General features: G+C 35.7%; 1 protein-coding gene across 1 annotated transcript; it reads left to right on the top strand.

The window, feature by feature from the left end:
* The first annotated feature begins 11 nt into the window (after positions 1–11).
* LOC131619077 (phosphoenolpyruvate carboxykinase (ATP) 1-like) lies at positions 12–17,701 on the top strand. The gene is made up of 13 exons (XM_058890218.1): positions 12–330; positions 14,159–14,366; positions 14,864–15,042; positions 15,117–15,270; positions 15,369–15,453; positions 15,546–15,646; positions 15,730–16,028; positions 16,231–16,404; positions 16,504–16,569; positions 16,658–16,836; positions 17,034–17,203; positions 17,295–17,463; positions 17,557–17,701. Exons 1-13 carry the CDS (start codon positions 12–14, stop codon positions 17,698–17,700), a joined length of 2,247 nt encoding a protein of 748 aa, XP_058746201.1. The 3' UTR covers position 17,701.
* Positions 17,702–17,780: the final 79 nt, after the last annotated feature.

Raw genomic sequence — 17,780 nt, 5'->3', positions numbered from 1 at the left:
AGATTGAATCGATGTTGGCCAAGTTTTGGTGGGGGTCCAAGAATGGGGAGATAAAAGTTCATTGGATAAGTTGGGAAAAACTGTCAAGGTCAAAAAGTAGTGGAGGTATGGGTTTTCGCGATATTAGTGAATTTAACAAAAGCCTTCTAGGGAAGCAGTACTGGTGTTTGATGGAATGTGAGAATTCTTTAGTTGGCAGGGTATTGAAAGGAAGATACTTCCCAAGGGCCTCAATGGATAAAAGCAGTAGTGGATGTGCCCCAAGTTTTGCATGGAGAAGTATACTGAGTTCACTGGATCTTATTCACAATAGATCGAGGTGGAGAATAGGTAATGGGCAACAGGTCAAAGTTTTTTAGGATAGGTGGCTGCCATCTGATACTGGTTTCAAAATCAGATCCCAACGGAGAATTCTTTCTAATGATTGCAGGGTAATGGACCTCATTAATAAAGAATTGGGAACCTAGAAATGAGACTTAACTTTTCAAGCTTTTGATCACGATGAAGCATGCCAAATTGTCGGCATCTCTCTTCCTAGGGGTAACTTGAGTGACAAAATGATTTGTCACTTTGAAAAAGGTGGGGATTTTTCTATTAGATCTGCCTATCACCTTTGTATGCAGGTAAAAGCTTCAAACTCTTCTGGCCCTTCTAATCCACCTTGCTAGAAACATTGGCAGCAAATTTAGAAACCTCCAGTCAATACCAGAATAAGATACTTCTTGTGGAGAGCTGCAAAGAACAAATTTCCTACAAAGGACAATTTGTAGAAAAAAGGCATCAGGTTAGATCCTTTATGTTCATTTTGCAATAAGTATGTAAAGAATATTAGACATCTTTTTATGGACAGTGAGTTTGCAAAGAAAGCCATTTTCTCCTCTATTCTGAGTTACAGAATTCCGACTGCCCTTGATTTCAATTACTAGCTCCTAAGTATACTCACTTGTGGAGATGTTTTTAGCTTACGATTAATCTGTACTATCGTTTATAAAGTCTGTCTGGGAAGAAACCTCAAACTGTATCAATCAAACGATTTATCTCCGGTGAAGGTCGCGGAGGAAGCTGTGGATAGTGTAGTGGATTTCAACAAATGGAACTATGTTAGAGATGGGGATTATAGGGAGAACTTCAGTTCATATTCGAGCAAGAAGGATGTCCATTCTGTTGGTTCAATAATTTATGATTGGCAGATTTTTGTAAAACAAATAATATGAAAGAAAAAGATAGGACATATTTGAAGGTGGAGAAAAACACAAGAAACAAGGGATTGAATTGTGTTATTTATCGATTAAAAATTCCCTTTCTTCAAATTATTTTCTTCCTCTTAGTATCTCATCTTCTGGATATGCTTTTAATGTTGCGGAAGCATGCTTTAAATGGAGTTGCATAACCAATGAGATATTCATTTCAACTTCTTTATATCATCAGAACTTCTGACTTGTTCCAGTACAGTTCTAAAGACATTTTGCATGAATGTGCTGAGTCAAATGAATTGAGCATAAAGTAAAAGACACGTTCATTTTATCCTTGTTCACCTTCTGAATAAGGCTACCTCTAGTCTACCTTCCTGGGGTGATTTGCCTCTCAACAGAGGTCTTAATCCACGATAACCAAACTTGATTACATATGCACGATCAATCGTCGTGACTAAACACATGCACAGGCTACCCGCGAGTGACTAACCCCTAGATGACTGAACTGTTCAGTGATCCCTTCTGGATATAACTTTCATCAATCTAGTAACCTGCATAAGCCAACTGCTTGTGACTAACTGCAATGGACTGTTCACTGATATGATCCAAAGATATAACATCCATTGACTCCCGCACAGCCAAATGCTGTGACTAACCACCTGCACAACCAACATGTTGTGACTAACCCCACAGAATCCAACTGCTTGTGAATGACTACATATGATGAACCGTTAAGTGATCTCAACGAGTTGTACGTTCATCAATCTCCTGGAGATTACAAGAGTGCTTCTTAGAAAAGCAAACTTATCCTATGCTTAAGTACATTTGTTTACGACACACTGACTAGAAGTCACTTTTGGTGCCTAAACATCCTATCAGAAGTTTTTAAGATATAACAAACTACGAGCAACAACTCTATGTGTTTTTTCATATTATTACAAGAAACAAAATATCTTGCAGTCTTCTTTTCTTCAACTTTCGGATGAGATCTTTGCATGTCTGATGGCATGCAGAATATGAGCATCAGCTCAGGATGTTGAATGCTTCTTCATGCTGATCTTCGTCTTCAAATCTTATTAAGCTGATTTAGAGAAACAACTCTATTGTTGATTGCTTCTGATTTGATCTTCATCTTCTGAAAGAAGATTTAGAGCAACAGCTCTATTTTGAGTTACTTCTTCAGGTTATCTTCATCTTCTTCTGAAAGCATATTAAGAGCAGCAGCTCTTATATTGATTGCTTCTATCAGCTAGGTCTTCTCTTATCAGAGTAAGGAGATTATAGCTTCAGCTCTTGAAATTAATTCCTTCTTGTAAAACCATCTTCTTTTCATCTTTATAAGCAGATATGGAGCACCAGCTCTCATGTTGATTGCTTCTTGTAGATCTTCATCTTCTTCTTGAATACTGATCATGAAGCCTGTTACAGCTGATAGCACATTTAATGATCATAAGCAAACATTAAACACTCTTCGAGCAACAACCCAGTGTATTCAGTTTCTCAAGTCATTCAATGAGAGCAATGTATGAGCTGATCAATTATTAGTGAACTTCTGATGACTCCAGTGGAGAATACTGCTTAACAGCAGAGATTTCTTTTTCACTCTCTTATGATTTCTTCACATAGGCTTATAGTTAGTGTATGACAACACTATGGATTGATTCATCACATAATAAGTATGTGTTGCCTCTTGTGTAACTTCTGATGCATGATTTCACATTTCTTCTATTATACTTTCATGCTCAGCTTCTCTATACAGATTTTCTCTCAAGATTTCTCTTTTGCTGCACTCTGTAGTTACACCATGGATTTACACTTTGGATGCACATTCAATGCGTTTTTTTGTGTACGAATGGACACACATTCAAGTTTGAAGTTTGATATATATATATATATATATATATATATATATATATATATATATATATATATATAGCATGATGAGTTACCGTTGGAATCTAGCCGTTGAGATTTGTTTGAATGTTGCTTTGAATGCTTTGTCTTGATTGAATCATGAATGACAAGTATTTCTCTTGGCAGAGTATTATCCTTAGCGTGATGATGACAGCTGAAGGCGTGTTTCTTTGGTTAAGCTTGTCTTTCCAATGCGCTGCATGTGGCTTGCTTCTTCAATCACCCTTGGGAGTCGTTCCATTAACCTGTTGCAACCGTTTTGCTAATGATGATGTTTGTAACGGCTTTTCTTTTGATTCTGAAATTGTATTTTCTTTTCTTGTCTTTTGATTCTGAACTTTTGTATGCTGAAATTGTATTTTCTTTTCTTTGTTTGTTCACATGTGACTTGTTGTTGTGGCTTTTGTATGTCACTGCGTTTCACTTTCAGAACTTCTGATCATCTATTCTTGTTGTACCGAGACTTCATGTATTTGATAATTCTTTGTAATTCCTTGAAGCTTGTCTAAGTTTCTTTCTGATACTTTGCTTGTTGCATGTGGACATTGATGTTGCTTGTTCTTCTGAGTGGGCTTATTTTTCATTGTTGCTTCTTTTGCTTCTGATTTGCTGACTTTGGCTTGTTTGACGTGTTCTTAATCAAAACATCTGATGAATGATGTTTTGGCTTTGTCAATCTTCTGGATGTTTGGTTCCTCATATATTATTTCTTATCTGAGCCAGTTCCTGATGTAGTCATTGTACTCTTGTACTGTTGGATCCTTATTCTTTCACATATGATCCAGTTTCTAATGTATCTTGTATAATGCTTTAAGCTTAACATATGCACACTAAATTAAACCATTAGTGGTAAAATTGTTACTCACAAAATATATGTTTGTTATCATAAAAACCAGATTCTGAACATAGTTTCTCAATCTTGTTTTGTTCTAACAATATTTACTATTGAACTGGTACATAAGATGTCCTACAAGACTTCATAACATGTTGAGTTGAAGATCTTCAACATCTGGAACAACATGTCGTTTGAAGAAGCGTAAGACATCATGACTGCTGATTTGGAAGATTCAATCTGTTTTGAATAATGCAGAATATTCTGAGAAATTATGCAATCTTTGAAAGGTGAAAATTTTGGTAAGACAGAACTCAGACGTCATATATGGATGTCTTGACATCTGATCTGACATTATAAAACAGACAAGATAGGAATACAAATAACAGTGCAGAAAATAAATAACATACAGAATTGTTCACCCAGTTTGGTATACAACAATACCTACTCTAGGGGCTACCAAGCCAGGGATGAAGTCCACTATTAGCAGTATCAATTCAGAGCTAAACTCTCAGTTTACAACTCCTCACTTAATCACTACCCAATGACCCTTCTACCTAGGTACTCCCTAAATATGGAATATCTCCATTCCATTCCCAATCATAACAATGATGTCTAGCAGTCAACACCTTAGCCACTGCATCCATGGCCTAATCACCAACATTCTAAGCACACAAATAAATACAACTTGAAGTTGCTTCAAAGCTTCCTCCAAGAACGCAACATCTCTTACCTACAAGCTTCGAGATTCACACTAAACTTCTCTTGCTTAACAGCTTCGAGAATCACATATTAGTGACCATCCCACAATCCGGGTGGTTCACTTTACAGACTCAGTCCTTAAAAACTACATTGTTAAAATTACGGCTGGTACAAAACTTAGGTTACAAAGCTTCTATTTATAACCTATTCACAACTGGACTTGGGCTTATAATCACAGCTATATTTTCAGTTACAAATCACCAGGAATCTTTTGCTAAAAGAAAGGTCTTTAATCATAAGTTTCCTAAATTGTCTCCACAATTAGAAACTACACAATCTTCAATATTATGACTTGATTCTTTTGACCTTTAAATCATAACAAAATGACATAGCAAACTGTTGCTAAAATTACTCCACAATATAAGCTCCAAGATATTCTCCACAAATATCTCCATAAAATATGCTCCAAGTAACAACAATAAGTTGTTACACTTTTGCAACAGATTCTCCTATAAAATCTTTCCACATTTAGTTTCCTAAATGTTCTCCTTAGATATAGCTCCTCATAGGATCCAATGTTTTAGGAATATTCTGTTTCTGTTATAACAGAATCCAAACTGTCAGCTCAAACACGATGTCATTTATGATGTCACGACATCTTCTTCGACATGTTGTTCCAGATGTTGAAACATTTCAACACAACATGTTTCTCCATTAAATAGAACTTCAACCTGCTTTCTCTTACAAGTTATAACTCTATTTAACCTATTGCTGCTAAATTAGTTTTACCAAACATAAAGCCAATCCTCAAAAGCACTAACAAAAGGCATAAATTTAAAGGTCAAAAGAAACAAGAAGAATATTGAAGAATAAAAGACTTTCTATAATTGGATGCAATTTAGAAAGGTTTGATTGAAGACCTATTTTTTAGCAGTTGTTGTGACTGGTTTGTAACAACAATTATGCTGCAATTAGAAGCCCAAATCCAGTTGGGAATAGGTTATAAATAGAAGCATTGTAACCTAGAATTTTAGGCTAGCCGAGAAGAGAAACGATGTAATCATTAGGGTTAGGTCAGGTAAACCTATCGTCCTGTGGGAAGGTTACCATTTTGATCCTCGAAGCCTGTAGGCATGAGGAGTATTGTTATTTAAGGAAGCTTTGAAGCAACTTCAAGATAAGAATCTGGAGAATGAAAACAGTAGAAGGAGAAAAGGATATTAAGTCGTTGATATAGTTCCTGGGACTGGAAACTGTACAACACTATTGCGATGGTTGGGAGTGAGAAGAGGTTCTCATGTCTTAGATGGGTGATTCTAAGATAAACATGTCATTGGGTAGGGACTACGTAGACCAAAGGTTGTTTACCTGTAAACCGGAGGTTGTTTACATAAAATAGTACTACTAATAATGAATCTTCTTTGTGGCTTGGTATGCCCTCAGAGTAGGTGTGATTTCACCGAACTGGGTTAACAATTATTGTGTTGTTTATTGTTTTTCTGATTACCACGCCTATACCTTTCTACCTGAATGTTGGATCAGACGTCTTAGCATCCTGTGTGACATCTGAAGTCTGACTTACCAGAATTTCAATTGGTATCAGAGCAGACATCCTGTTCTATCTCTGGATGAGATCCTGGGAAGATACTTTCTAGTTAGATCAAGGTATTGATACATGGTCCCTTGAAGAGGAGAATGGACTATGTTGAGTAAGGCAGGTGGTAGCCTCACTCTGTTAGTGTTTGATTTATTTTCAAACCTAACTTGGTATTCTTAGAATGATGTGTTTGTGCAAGGGCTGAAGACTGTTGAGGAGATAATGAGATGTGTAGTTCCGCTGCATGGTATCTGATGTATGCCTGGGTGTTCTGCGATGATGACGGTTGTTCAATACTATTTCAACCAACTCAGTGAAGGTGCCAAAGATACTTGAGGATCATCTCTCAAGTTTCTTCTTAAAGGTATTTTGTGATGGGACTGTTGAAGGAACACTAAAGCAAGTCATCTTGGTCTCTAAATAAGTCTTCCTAATACTTGACCTATCTAGGAAGGTGTCTATAAGCCTTGTTGTTGCTAAAGCTTGGGATGTGCTATTCTCATAACCAGGCTCAGTTCTGGAAAGACGATATATCAGCAAGTATCCACTTCACTCAGATGAGCAAGATAGGACAAAAGGCTCTACCTTGTGTGAGAAGGTAAATCTGTTGTCATAACGATAAATACTCTGACGAGAGCTGAGCATTTATCTGGAAGGTGCATATGCCTGAAACTGTGACCTTTGTCGGGAGACTTAGTTCTTGTCTAGAGCTACTATGCAATTCGGCTATCTATGTTCAGAAAGGGTGTTATGACGAAACTTCATATGAGGTTACTCATGTTCTAAATGATGTGTTGACATCATAATGGGTGGTTGATACTTGAATATTCTAACCATTAGGATGGTGATCTGGCAATTCACGACTGCAGCTGTGTCAGAATAATTTCGAAATTGACATGCTATTTGGTGACATAATCACTCGTTCACCACTTAGCTCAGTTTACTTCTGATTCAAGCTGAAACTAAACTCTTGAATATGAAGGTCAAGTTCATATCTCAAAGAACATTATGTCAGGTGGAAGCTGACCTGATCATAATGAGTGATTAGCTGCGAGTAAGCTTGTATGTCCCTAGCAAGGAGTTGGGCACAAATTACTATGGAGGATCCTCCAAAGCCATAGTAGAGACCATTCACAAGTATTTGAGAGTGATGTCGAATCTGAGGTTGGATCATCATTTCAAATATATATCCTTGTTGTCAGCTAGGAAAGTATGATTGACTTTCCGGGAAGCTTAAAATCAAAGGAGAATCAGCATTTATGAAGAAATCTTGTCTATGATTATTTTGTAAGGATGAATATTCATACGGGAGACTGAGTACTTGTCCATTTTTAAGATGTTGTGCATAAATTACACTGAAGGAGGCTTTGTATTTGTCCATTGTGTTAGAAAGATCATATGTCAGAGGTTGTTAAGGCTATGCTGATTTTTGAGTGTTTACTTCTCTATGGAGTTCAAATGTGTAACTAGTTGACTGACCTACAGAGAGTGCGAGACTCTAAAAGGTAATTTTTCAAATATTGTTATAACATCAGGGATGGAGTTGTTTGGGAATAAAAGGGAGATCTTGGCACTTAGTAGTACTAGAAGTGGTACTGATCTTAGTTATAGTAATATGTTTTGGAAAAACATGATTGCTATCATATTGAAGATAAGAGCATAATGGATGATGAATACGAGGTTTTTCTACTCTGAGTTCCAGATAGTGGCAGTCCGGACCTTGTGTAGCAAGACAACTGGGAACATTTGTTCTGGAATATGTGAAAAATTCCTAATCAAGTGTATCTGTTTAGAGTCTTTCTGTTTTTTTGGAAACCTAGACTTACTCTTAGTTTCCTGGGTTATTTTGGGAGAAACTTAGACTTACTCTTGGTTTCTTAGGTTTTGCTTGTTCTTGTTTTTAAGTTTTTTTTGTCTTTTTCTCTTATTACCTTTTGTCAAGATAGACTAGAGAGGGGGAGAAAAGAATGTTGCTGAGTCTAGTTCTGTGACAGTTGACATTAGAGTCTTGTATTTTCTTTATTTTTCGAGTATGTTATTTGTTTCTACATCTTGAAATAATTGGTTGAGTATGGCATTATGTAAGTAAAAAGTTTTGGAGTCCATCGTTGCAGTTGGTTTGTAAGAATGTTCCAACTTTATGATTTTGTGCTATCCAAAGGATTGTGGGAGGTTGCTGCAAGATTTTCCAATCCGCATGTTTGTTACTGAGAGTTACGAAGTTGTTACAAAAGTTCTGAGGGAATCGTGTTTCGTGTCTTATCTTGTTGACTGGAGATAGTTAAATCTTGAAGAACTGAAGTGGAAGCATGTCTGACCAGATGTCAGGACATGTTTAAGGACATGCCTCTCTGAGTCAAGCAAGGAAGCTACTCAATAGATAAGGTCTAGCACTGTCAGATAAAGGTGTCAGTGACTGTGTAGGGAACTTTATTGGAAATAAATCTCTTCATATAATCTCAGGCTCAAGCAAAGAATGGAAATCTTGGTAAGGAACATTTTCGAAGATAATCTCAAAGCCTAGTCAGGAGGGAGTGTCCATGTCTATGCATGCGCTATCTTAGGAAATTGGTTCTTCCAGAAGAATTGGTCCACATCCAGAAAAGGTAGTAAAAAAGGAATCTTGGAATTGGAATAATTTTCAGATTGACTATGCACGTGGATGTGTTATCAGGTCTAAAGAAACAATCCAACTACGTTAAAAGCATTCAGAGATCTTGGACGGTACACATTGGATTGTAAGGTTTTGTTCATTGAATAATGCCTTCTTTGACTGGTTAAAGTGTCGTGCTTACAAGGATCGTTACTTCCTAAGCCTACTATCAGCCTATTTATAAAGCCTTCGTCATTCATATGTTCACAGTGTGCTGAAGTGAGAATCACTATGAGGTTCTTACAGGTCTGGGGAAAATGTTCTTGGGTTTGGTTTAGTGATGACCTTAATTGTCAATTATTGGCCAAAAAGGGGGAGAATGGGTGTGTTACTCAGATGCTCATTCATATGTTGGTACCCACATCTGATATCCAAACATGTCAGAAAAAATGCTCTACCTTAAGACTGTATGGTATCTAGTTGTGACTTGTGATCTAAGTTATGAAGAATTGTTGTGACTTATGGTCTGAGTTACACCACTTGTGTACTCAGTATTACATATCATGCAGGTAGTTTTTCAATTAAGGGGGATAGGTGTATATCTTCTTCCTCATGTACACCAAATGACTTCGGGAGTTTCTATCTAACAATCCTGAGGTTGTTGTTCCTTGGTGTTCAAGATCTGGAGCAGATGGAGCTAAATCAGAGTGCTTGTTCAAGATGTCAAACAAGATGTTTTGACAACACAGGACTTGAAGATGCTTCTGGTTCCAGACTGGACCTTTCTTTCCGTAATATGAAAGAAGAGGTCTTGAAAGTTGAAGTTGTTGCTGATGACATTCTTGGAAGTTGAAGTTACTGCTAATGACATTGTCGGGTGTTATTTGTTTTAGCCAAATATATGCCAAAGGGGGAGATTGTTGGTTCTGTATTTTATGATTGGCAGTAAAACAAATAATATGAAAGAAAATATAGGACATATTTACTATTGAACAGGTACATAAGATTTCCTACAAGATGTCATAATACGTTGAGTTGAAGATCTTTAACATCTGGAACAACATGTCGTTTGAAGAAGCGCAAGACATCATGCTTGCTGATTTGGAAGATTCAGTCTATTTTGAATAATGCATAATATTCAGAGAATGTTATGCACTCTTTCAAAGGAATAAATTTAAAGGTCGAAAGAATCAAGAAGAATATTGAAGAATAAAAGACTTTCTATAATTGGATGCAATTTAGAAAGGTTTGATTGAAGACCTATTTTTTAGCAGTAGTTGTTACTGGTTTGTAACAGCAATTATGCTGCAATTAGAAGCCCAAATCCAGTTGGGAATAGGTTATAAATAGAAGCATTATTGTAACACCCTTCTAAAACCCCGCGGAAAATTTAACAATAATCAGAGTAAAACATGAAAAGGGCATTACAACTTCCAATTAATTAAAACAATACTCATGTCATGCCATTAAAAGAAAACGTTAAACCAAAATTATCCAGATTAACATGTTAACACAGCGGAAAATATCTTTAACATCTGAATAATGAAACAACCAAAGTCATAGACTTAAAATACCACCATAAACAAAACACCCAATGGTAAGAGTTTATCAAGTAACTCTAAATAACGTCCCCAGTGTTACACGACCAGAGCATGACACGGACCCAACTGACTCTAACGAATTACTTGACGAACTAATCCTCACCAAGTACAAAAGCTACTCTTCAATCTGAAAAATAACAACAGTAAGGGTGAGTCTCATTCACATTTAACCAATGTTATAAGATATAGATAATAAAATATCAATCACATATTATTCACCCAATTACAGTTACGATCAGATTCACAACAGCATAATTAGTTACAAAAAATACACAATCAACACGTATTATAACATTGGACAATCTTCCATTCATGCTATAATAACACAAGTAGCCTAATGCAATGCAACTACATGCATGTGGTACCAAACATGGGATAACCCATCTCACCGATCCACCATCGTCAAGGATACGATGACACTCACTCACTAATTCCACACAATGGGAATTAGCTACCACTTATCCACCATCGTCAAGGATCAGCCACATAATGATTATGAAATGCATGCATCAACCATAACATGCTCGTCATCAACATTAATCAACCAGATGTCATAATCATCAACCAACACAACAATCAATAGCCGCGCACGGTTTATGCTATCCTCAATCAGAACAAACACATAATTTACATCGACAATATATGTATATCAACCACCAGTTACAATCATGGCATCACAACAGATAAAACATTCACCATTGTACTTGTACGCATAAACTATCACCACTAATTAAAATCGAGAGTTTTAATATAAAATCGATTTACGACTCAAAACACCATTTTATTGTATAAATCATTTAATTAGCTTCGCTATGCTCGAAACGGCACTAAAATCGAACAAACGGATCAAAAGTTATGACCTTCAGAATATTTTTCAAAAATTGCATGCTGTGTGTCGACGCATAGCCTCCTTCAAGTCGACGCATACAGCTTCTACCACTCTCGGGTAAGCGCACGCTGACACTATAGGTCGACACATGCTGACACTCAGGTCGACGCAACTGACACTCAGATCGACGCATGCTGTGTTTTGTGCAGAATTTTGCTGCGATTCTGACATCCTTCCCCTCTCAATCTCAGTCCAATCACACCATAATCATACCACATCAAAACATTATCATGTGACATAATATACTACAATTATAACACATTTCAAACATTCAATTAGCACCATACATGATCAATACAACCAATATTAACCAATTCCCCAAAACCTAACCTCCTACAACCTAAACATAACTCAATTGATATAAAAACATGTTCAATCCATCCTACTACCTATAATCCCATAATAGAAGATAAATGGAAGAGTCCCCCCTTACCTGAAGGTTGATTCTTCGCTCTTCCTCTCTTCGCACTTCTCCGCTTCTCTGCTCTTTCACGTTCAGACTTCTCTTCTTTTTTGTTTTATTCCTCTTTTCTCACAATCCTTTATTTTGTAAAAAAAATATATATAAAACTATTTCAATTAGTAATAGGGCCTCCCAACACACCCACTTCTTTACTAATCACAGCTTAAGCCCATTTGTTTAATTCTCACAATTCTCAATAATTCCAAATAATTCCCATTATTCAATTAAATTCAATTAAATTACGAAAAATACGGGGTGTTACAATTGTAACTTAGCTACCTGAAAGTTGGATCAGATGTCTTAGCATCCTGTGTGACATCTGAAGTCTGACTTACCAGAATTTCACATTCCATTAATGTCGATGCTAGTATTTCTGAAGAAGGATTCTTGACTATGGGATGCATCATAAAGATCAACATCAATCAATCTCAATAGCGGCCTACAAAAGAGAAGATATACAGTCGAGGTTGCGGTGGGAGAGGCAATGGCAATTTGTTGGGTCTGAGTTTGGCTAAAGACCTGCATCTTGAAAGGATAGTGGTTAAATCAGATGCTAAGGTGGTTGTAGACTGCGTCAATTTTATCCGAAAGATTGCAGTTTTGGAGCCCGTTGTTTTTTATATTAGAGCACTTCTCAGTAGTTTTAATTTCTCTTCTCTTTTGTTTCATCGTAGATGCTGTAATGTGCAAGCTCATAAGTTGGCAAGATTTGCGTATGTTGTTGGGTCTAGGACCTGCATTGGAGGTTATCCATCTATGGAGGCCTCTGCACTTGTACCAGATGTTGGCTTCTCTTCTTAAGTGAAAATTATTTTACCATAAAAAAAGGTTAGGTATGTTTTTTGTCCTTATAAATATCTCAATTTTTAGTCCCTATTAAAAAAATGACATCTTTTAGTCCCTATAAAAATTTTATGCATGCAGTTTTAGTCTTTGCTATTTTTTAAAATTTTGAAAACTGTTTAATTACTCTTAAGATTTTAAATTTTTGAATAATTTTTTTCATACATGTTTAGAATATTATAAAATGTTTCTTTACCAAATTGTAGTTTTTTTTTTATAATGAGAAGAATTAAATATGATTTTTTTAAATTTTAAAAGATAACGAGAAAAGTAATGCAAATCTCGACTTAGAAATCAAATTTTGAGTTTCTTTTTTTTTCGATAAATTTTGTATAACGTTCCTAACATTTCTGTAAAAATTATTCAAAAATATACATCGGTTTAATAGTAAGGATTAAAACTACATGCATAATAATTTTACGGGACCAAAATATATCATTTTTTTTAATAGAAACTAAAAATGAAACTTAAAATATTTATAGGGACAACAAGAGACTTAACCAAAAAATAGTCAAGGAAAAGAAATATAAAAAAACTAAAATAAGTATAGATACATACTTCATGATGGCATTACAAGTGTGAATATGTTTATATGGTTTCTCATGAGACATGATTCACAATTCAAGACAACACATTGCACATTGTTTGGTCAGTGTTGCTTATGGGAACAAAAAGAGCATTATATGCCAATTTTGGGGAGTTTGATCAAAATTTGAAAGGGGAAGTGACTAAAATAAAGTGGATACGTAAATTATTAGAAAACTTAAAACGGGGGAATAGGGGAAACTATAATAATTGTTAAAAAAATAAGAACTGCAAGCCAAAAATGTTAATCCAACTAAAATGGCCGAGAAGACATTACTTTGTAAAAATCCTATTGATCGCAAGAATGAAAAGTATGTAGTTAGATATAAATTGCAGATGATAGCAATTTATTCAAATTTCACTACGTTGTAGTGATATAGCCACTATTCGATAATACTTTGTATTCTAGCTTTAACTAAATGTGCGTATACTAACAAGAAACAACCAATGGTGAATTCATTTTTCAAAAATAGGTCTATGGATGAAAATTAATACTGTCATGGAAACTGACTAAACAACATTTCCGTTGGATAATGTGTTGGAAATTTTCTATTCTAAGCCCTTAAGCTTAGGGATCATAGGTTTAAAAGCCACATCATCAAAACCTTCTACTTTCATTCATACTCATTCTAATTTCTCTCTTTCTCTCTATCTCATTACTAGGTACGTTCTCTCTTCATGCTACAACCTCCAAATTATGATTCCCTCATTGTCGTTGCATACATACTTCTAATGGAAGCTGTGTCTATACATGTTTGTGTCAGTTGTGTCTATACATGTTTGTGTCTGTGTCATGTGTCTCTGTCATACTTTATAGGTTATAGTTATGTAACACATGCATGCATGTATTGTCACAATTTTATGAAACTTTGAATCATAATAAACCTTACATGGCATAGTCTCATGTTATAAATTTGTGTGTTGATGTGTGTCTTGTTAACGACAGATAATTGCAAGATGTTGCCAACCAAAGACAAAACTACAATGGAAAATAACGACGACGAGGGAAGTATTCAAACGGTTAAGGCTAACACCATTGATGAGCTTCATTCACTACAAAGGAAGAAAAATGTTACTCCCAGGGCCGGATCTCAGGTTGATTTAAATACTTATTCCAGAGAAGAGCGTCACAAACAACAACTTGAATCCATCAGGTATGTGGTCTGACTAACAAATTTTCATGTTTTTGAATGTTCATTATGTTATAATAAATTGTTACATGATCTAAACATTTCATTTTCATTATGTAAAAACTTGATTTCTTAATTAACCACTTCATTATATAAATTTGTTAATAGTATTTTTTAATTATTTATTTTTAGAGAAATAAATTAATAAAATAAAATAAAATAATAATACCAATAAAAAACTATCATGTGTCAACTATATATCATATAAGTGATTTTAAAATATTATCGTAATTTAGCGAAATAGACTTTTGTCATTGGCTTTAAATCACAATGCATATTCTATTATGTTAGTGTTAAATTCTATTGACAGAGTTTTACGGTCTATTGTAGTTCGGTTGGAAGGATTAGTTTATTTAGTTGCATGCAGAAAATATTCGATTATACGTGAAAAAATATATAGTTCGCAAACATGTATGATAATAATTAAATGATTAATGACATGAATTAATTTGATGAAACAGTGCATCTCTAGCTTCATTGACAAGAGAAACTGGACCCAAGATAGTGAAGGGAGATCCAGCTTTGAGATCAGAAACACAAAGAGTTGCTCATGTGCCTCACCAACGTATCACACCAACCATTGCTGTCAGTGACAGTGCCCTCAAGTTCACTCATGTTCTCTATAATCTCTCCCCAGCAGGTTCTCTTTTACTTTCTCTTTTCACAAATTTTTTATATATCAAAACTATATGCTAATGTGGAAGAATGGTGCAGAACTTTATGAGCAAGCCATAAAGTACGAGAAAGGCTCGTTCATAACTTCAACCGGAGCCTTGGCCACGCTTTCAGGGGCCAAGACTGGACGGTGTCCGAAAGATAAGCGTGTGGTGAAGGATGACCTCACTGAGAATGACCTTTGGTGGGGAAAGTAAGCATCGTTTTCATATTAAGGACTACTTTTAATTTGAAAATCGGTTAAGGGACTACGTGTGTAATTTTATCTAAAAAAACTGTTATGTTTTGAAGGGGTTCTCCGAACATTGAGATGGACGAGCACAGTTTCATGGTGAATCGAGAAAGAGCCGTTGATTACTTGAACTCTTTGGATAAGGTCACATTTCTCACTTATGGACTAAAAATGAAATTAAGATTGAATATGAAAATGGAGAGAAATCGAAGAGAATGATATAATCGAATTTGCAGGTTTTCGTGAATGATCAATTCTTGAACTGGGACTTAGAGAACAGAATCAAAGTTAGGATTGTTTCTGCTAGAGCTTATCATTCACTTTTTATGCACAACATGTAAGTTCTAACTTTATTATTTGCGTGCTCACGCTGTAACTGCAAATGTGGACTGAAATTTAACCGGGTGTGCGTATTGGCAGGTGCATTCGACCGACTCCTACAGAGCTTGAGGAATTTGGAACACCGGATTTTACTATTTATAATGCAGGACAGTTTCCGTGTAATCGTTATACACATTACATGACATCTTCAACGAGCGTTGATATTAATCTTGCAAGGAAAGAAATGGTGATTCTTGGAACACAGTATGCTGGTGAAATGAAAAAGGGTCTTTTTAGTCTCATGCATTATCTCATGCCGAAGCGCAAAATCCTCTCGCTTCACTCCGGTTGCAATATGGGCAAAGATGGCGATGTTGCTCTCTTCTTCGGACTCTCAGGTATATCTATAGCATCTACAATCACAACTGCGGTTGCAGACTACCGTTTAAAACCATATTTTAAATAACGCTTGTCTGACCGACATTGCATATCAGGTCACACTAATATTGTTGATAATCCTTAAAAATATTATCGTAGTTAAACGAAAGAGTTACAATGATTTTTTAACCTTTTCTTTTTTCTTATCATCGTCTATACTAGGTACTGGAAAAACCACTCTTTCAACAGATCACAATCGGTATTTAATTGGAGATGATGAGCATTGTTGGAGTGAGGACGGTGTCTCAAACATTGAAGGTGGTTGCTATGCAAAGTGCATTGATCTATCTAGGGAAAAAGAACCTGATATCTGGAATGCTATCAAGTTTGGTACAGGTATTAATATGAAGCTACTTTAATATCTATTTTCATCTCTAGTTACCTCATACGAGAGATATGTGTTTTGATATGTTTTTCTATCACTTGCTTTATCAGTCGTGGAAAATGTTGTTTTTGACGATCATTTTCGAGAAGTTGATTATGAAGACAAATCAGTTACAGGTAACTAATAACTTTGTTTTTCAGTTGCTTTAGTTGCCAACGTTCTCTTTTGGTTGAGCAATGATAATATTGTTGTTTTGTATTGTAGAAAATACTCGTGCGGCTTATCCAATTGAGTACATTCCAAATGTGAAGTTACCCTGTGTTGGTCCTCATCCGAAGAATGTGATACTATTGGCCTGTGATGCATTTGGCGTGCTTCCACCAGTTAGTAAACTAAGCATGTCACAGACAATGTATCATTTCATCAGTGGATATACAGCTTTGGTAATGTCTAACTCACTCTCCGATATATCTTAGTAATGTTTATGAATTACTGACAAAAACACCAGACATGACACTTATATTGACACGTGATGAATTGTGAGACACACCTTCAACTTGAAGTGTTAGTGTTAAATAGAATAAATTTATGTTTTTATGTATCTCTCATTCATTAATTTTTATATGGATCATAAATCAAGGTGGCTGGCACAGAAGAGGGTATAAAAGAGCCACAGGCAACGTTCTCGGCTTGTTTTGGTGCAGCGTTTATAATGCTACATCCTACAAAATATGCAGCAATGCTTGCTGAAAAAATGCAAAACCATGGTGCTACTGGATGGCTTGTTAATACTGGTTGGTCTGGTGGAAGGTATGCATTCAAGATTTTTATTAAAATGCTGATTTTTTTTCTTTATAAAGAATCTGAAGTTAACTTGGTTTATGCTTCTGTCAAAATGCAGCTATGGTTCTGGAAATCGCATTAAACTATCCTATACAAGAAAAATTATTGATGCTATTCACTCTGGAAGCCTCTTGAAAGTTGAGTACAAGAAGACTGAGATTTTTGGACTTGAGATCCCTACTGAATTGGAGGGAGTCCCCTCAGAAATTCTCGATCCTGAGAACACGGTTAGTTTCCATTGAACTCATGCTTTCTGCATGTTATTCGAGCCTATCACTTTTCAAAATCTTTTAAGCAATGGATGTTTTGTTATTTTGTAGTGGTCAGACAAAGCAGCATACAAAGAGACATTGTTGAAGCTGGCTGGATTGTTCAAGAAGAATTTTGAAACCTTCACTGACTATAAGATTGGTGAAGACAACAAATTGACAGAGGATATTCTTGCGGCTGGTCCAATCTTTTAAAGCAATCTTGTGTTCGGTTTCGCAGAGAAGAAGACTAAGGCTGGCTATAAAATATGCTTGTAAACAATATGTAATGCTTG

This window comes from Vicia villosa, linkage group LG7, assembly GCF_029867415.1.
Source record: "Vicia villosa cultivar HV-30 ecotype Madison, WI linkage group LG7, Vvil1.0, whole genome shotgun sequence".
NCBI classification, from domain to species: domain Eukaryota; kingdom Viridiplantae; phylum Streptophyta; class Magnoliopsida; order Fabales; family Fabaceae; genus Vicia; species Vicia villosa.
Note: the sequence above shows the minus strand (reverse complement) of the source record. Positions and strands in the feature narration are given on the sequence as shown.

What these genes read in the sequence shown, in the direction of transcription:
- LOC131619077 (XM_058890218.1), top strand. Translation starts at nt 12, where the DNA reads ATGTTGGCCAAGTTTTGGTGGGGGTCCAAGAATGGGGAGATAAAAGTT. An exon ending in AATGACCTTTGGTGGGGAAA is followed by an intron (nt 15,271 to 15,368) that starts GTAAGCATCGTT and finishes TATGTTTTGAAG; the next exon opens with GGGTTCTCCGAACATTGAGA. An exon ending in ACTGGTTGGTCTGGTGGAAG is followed by an intron (nt 17,204 to 17,294) that starts GTATGCATTCAA and finishes GTCAAAATGCAG; the next exon opens with CTATGGTTCTGGAAATCGCA.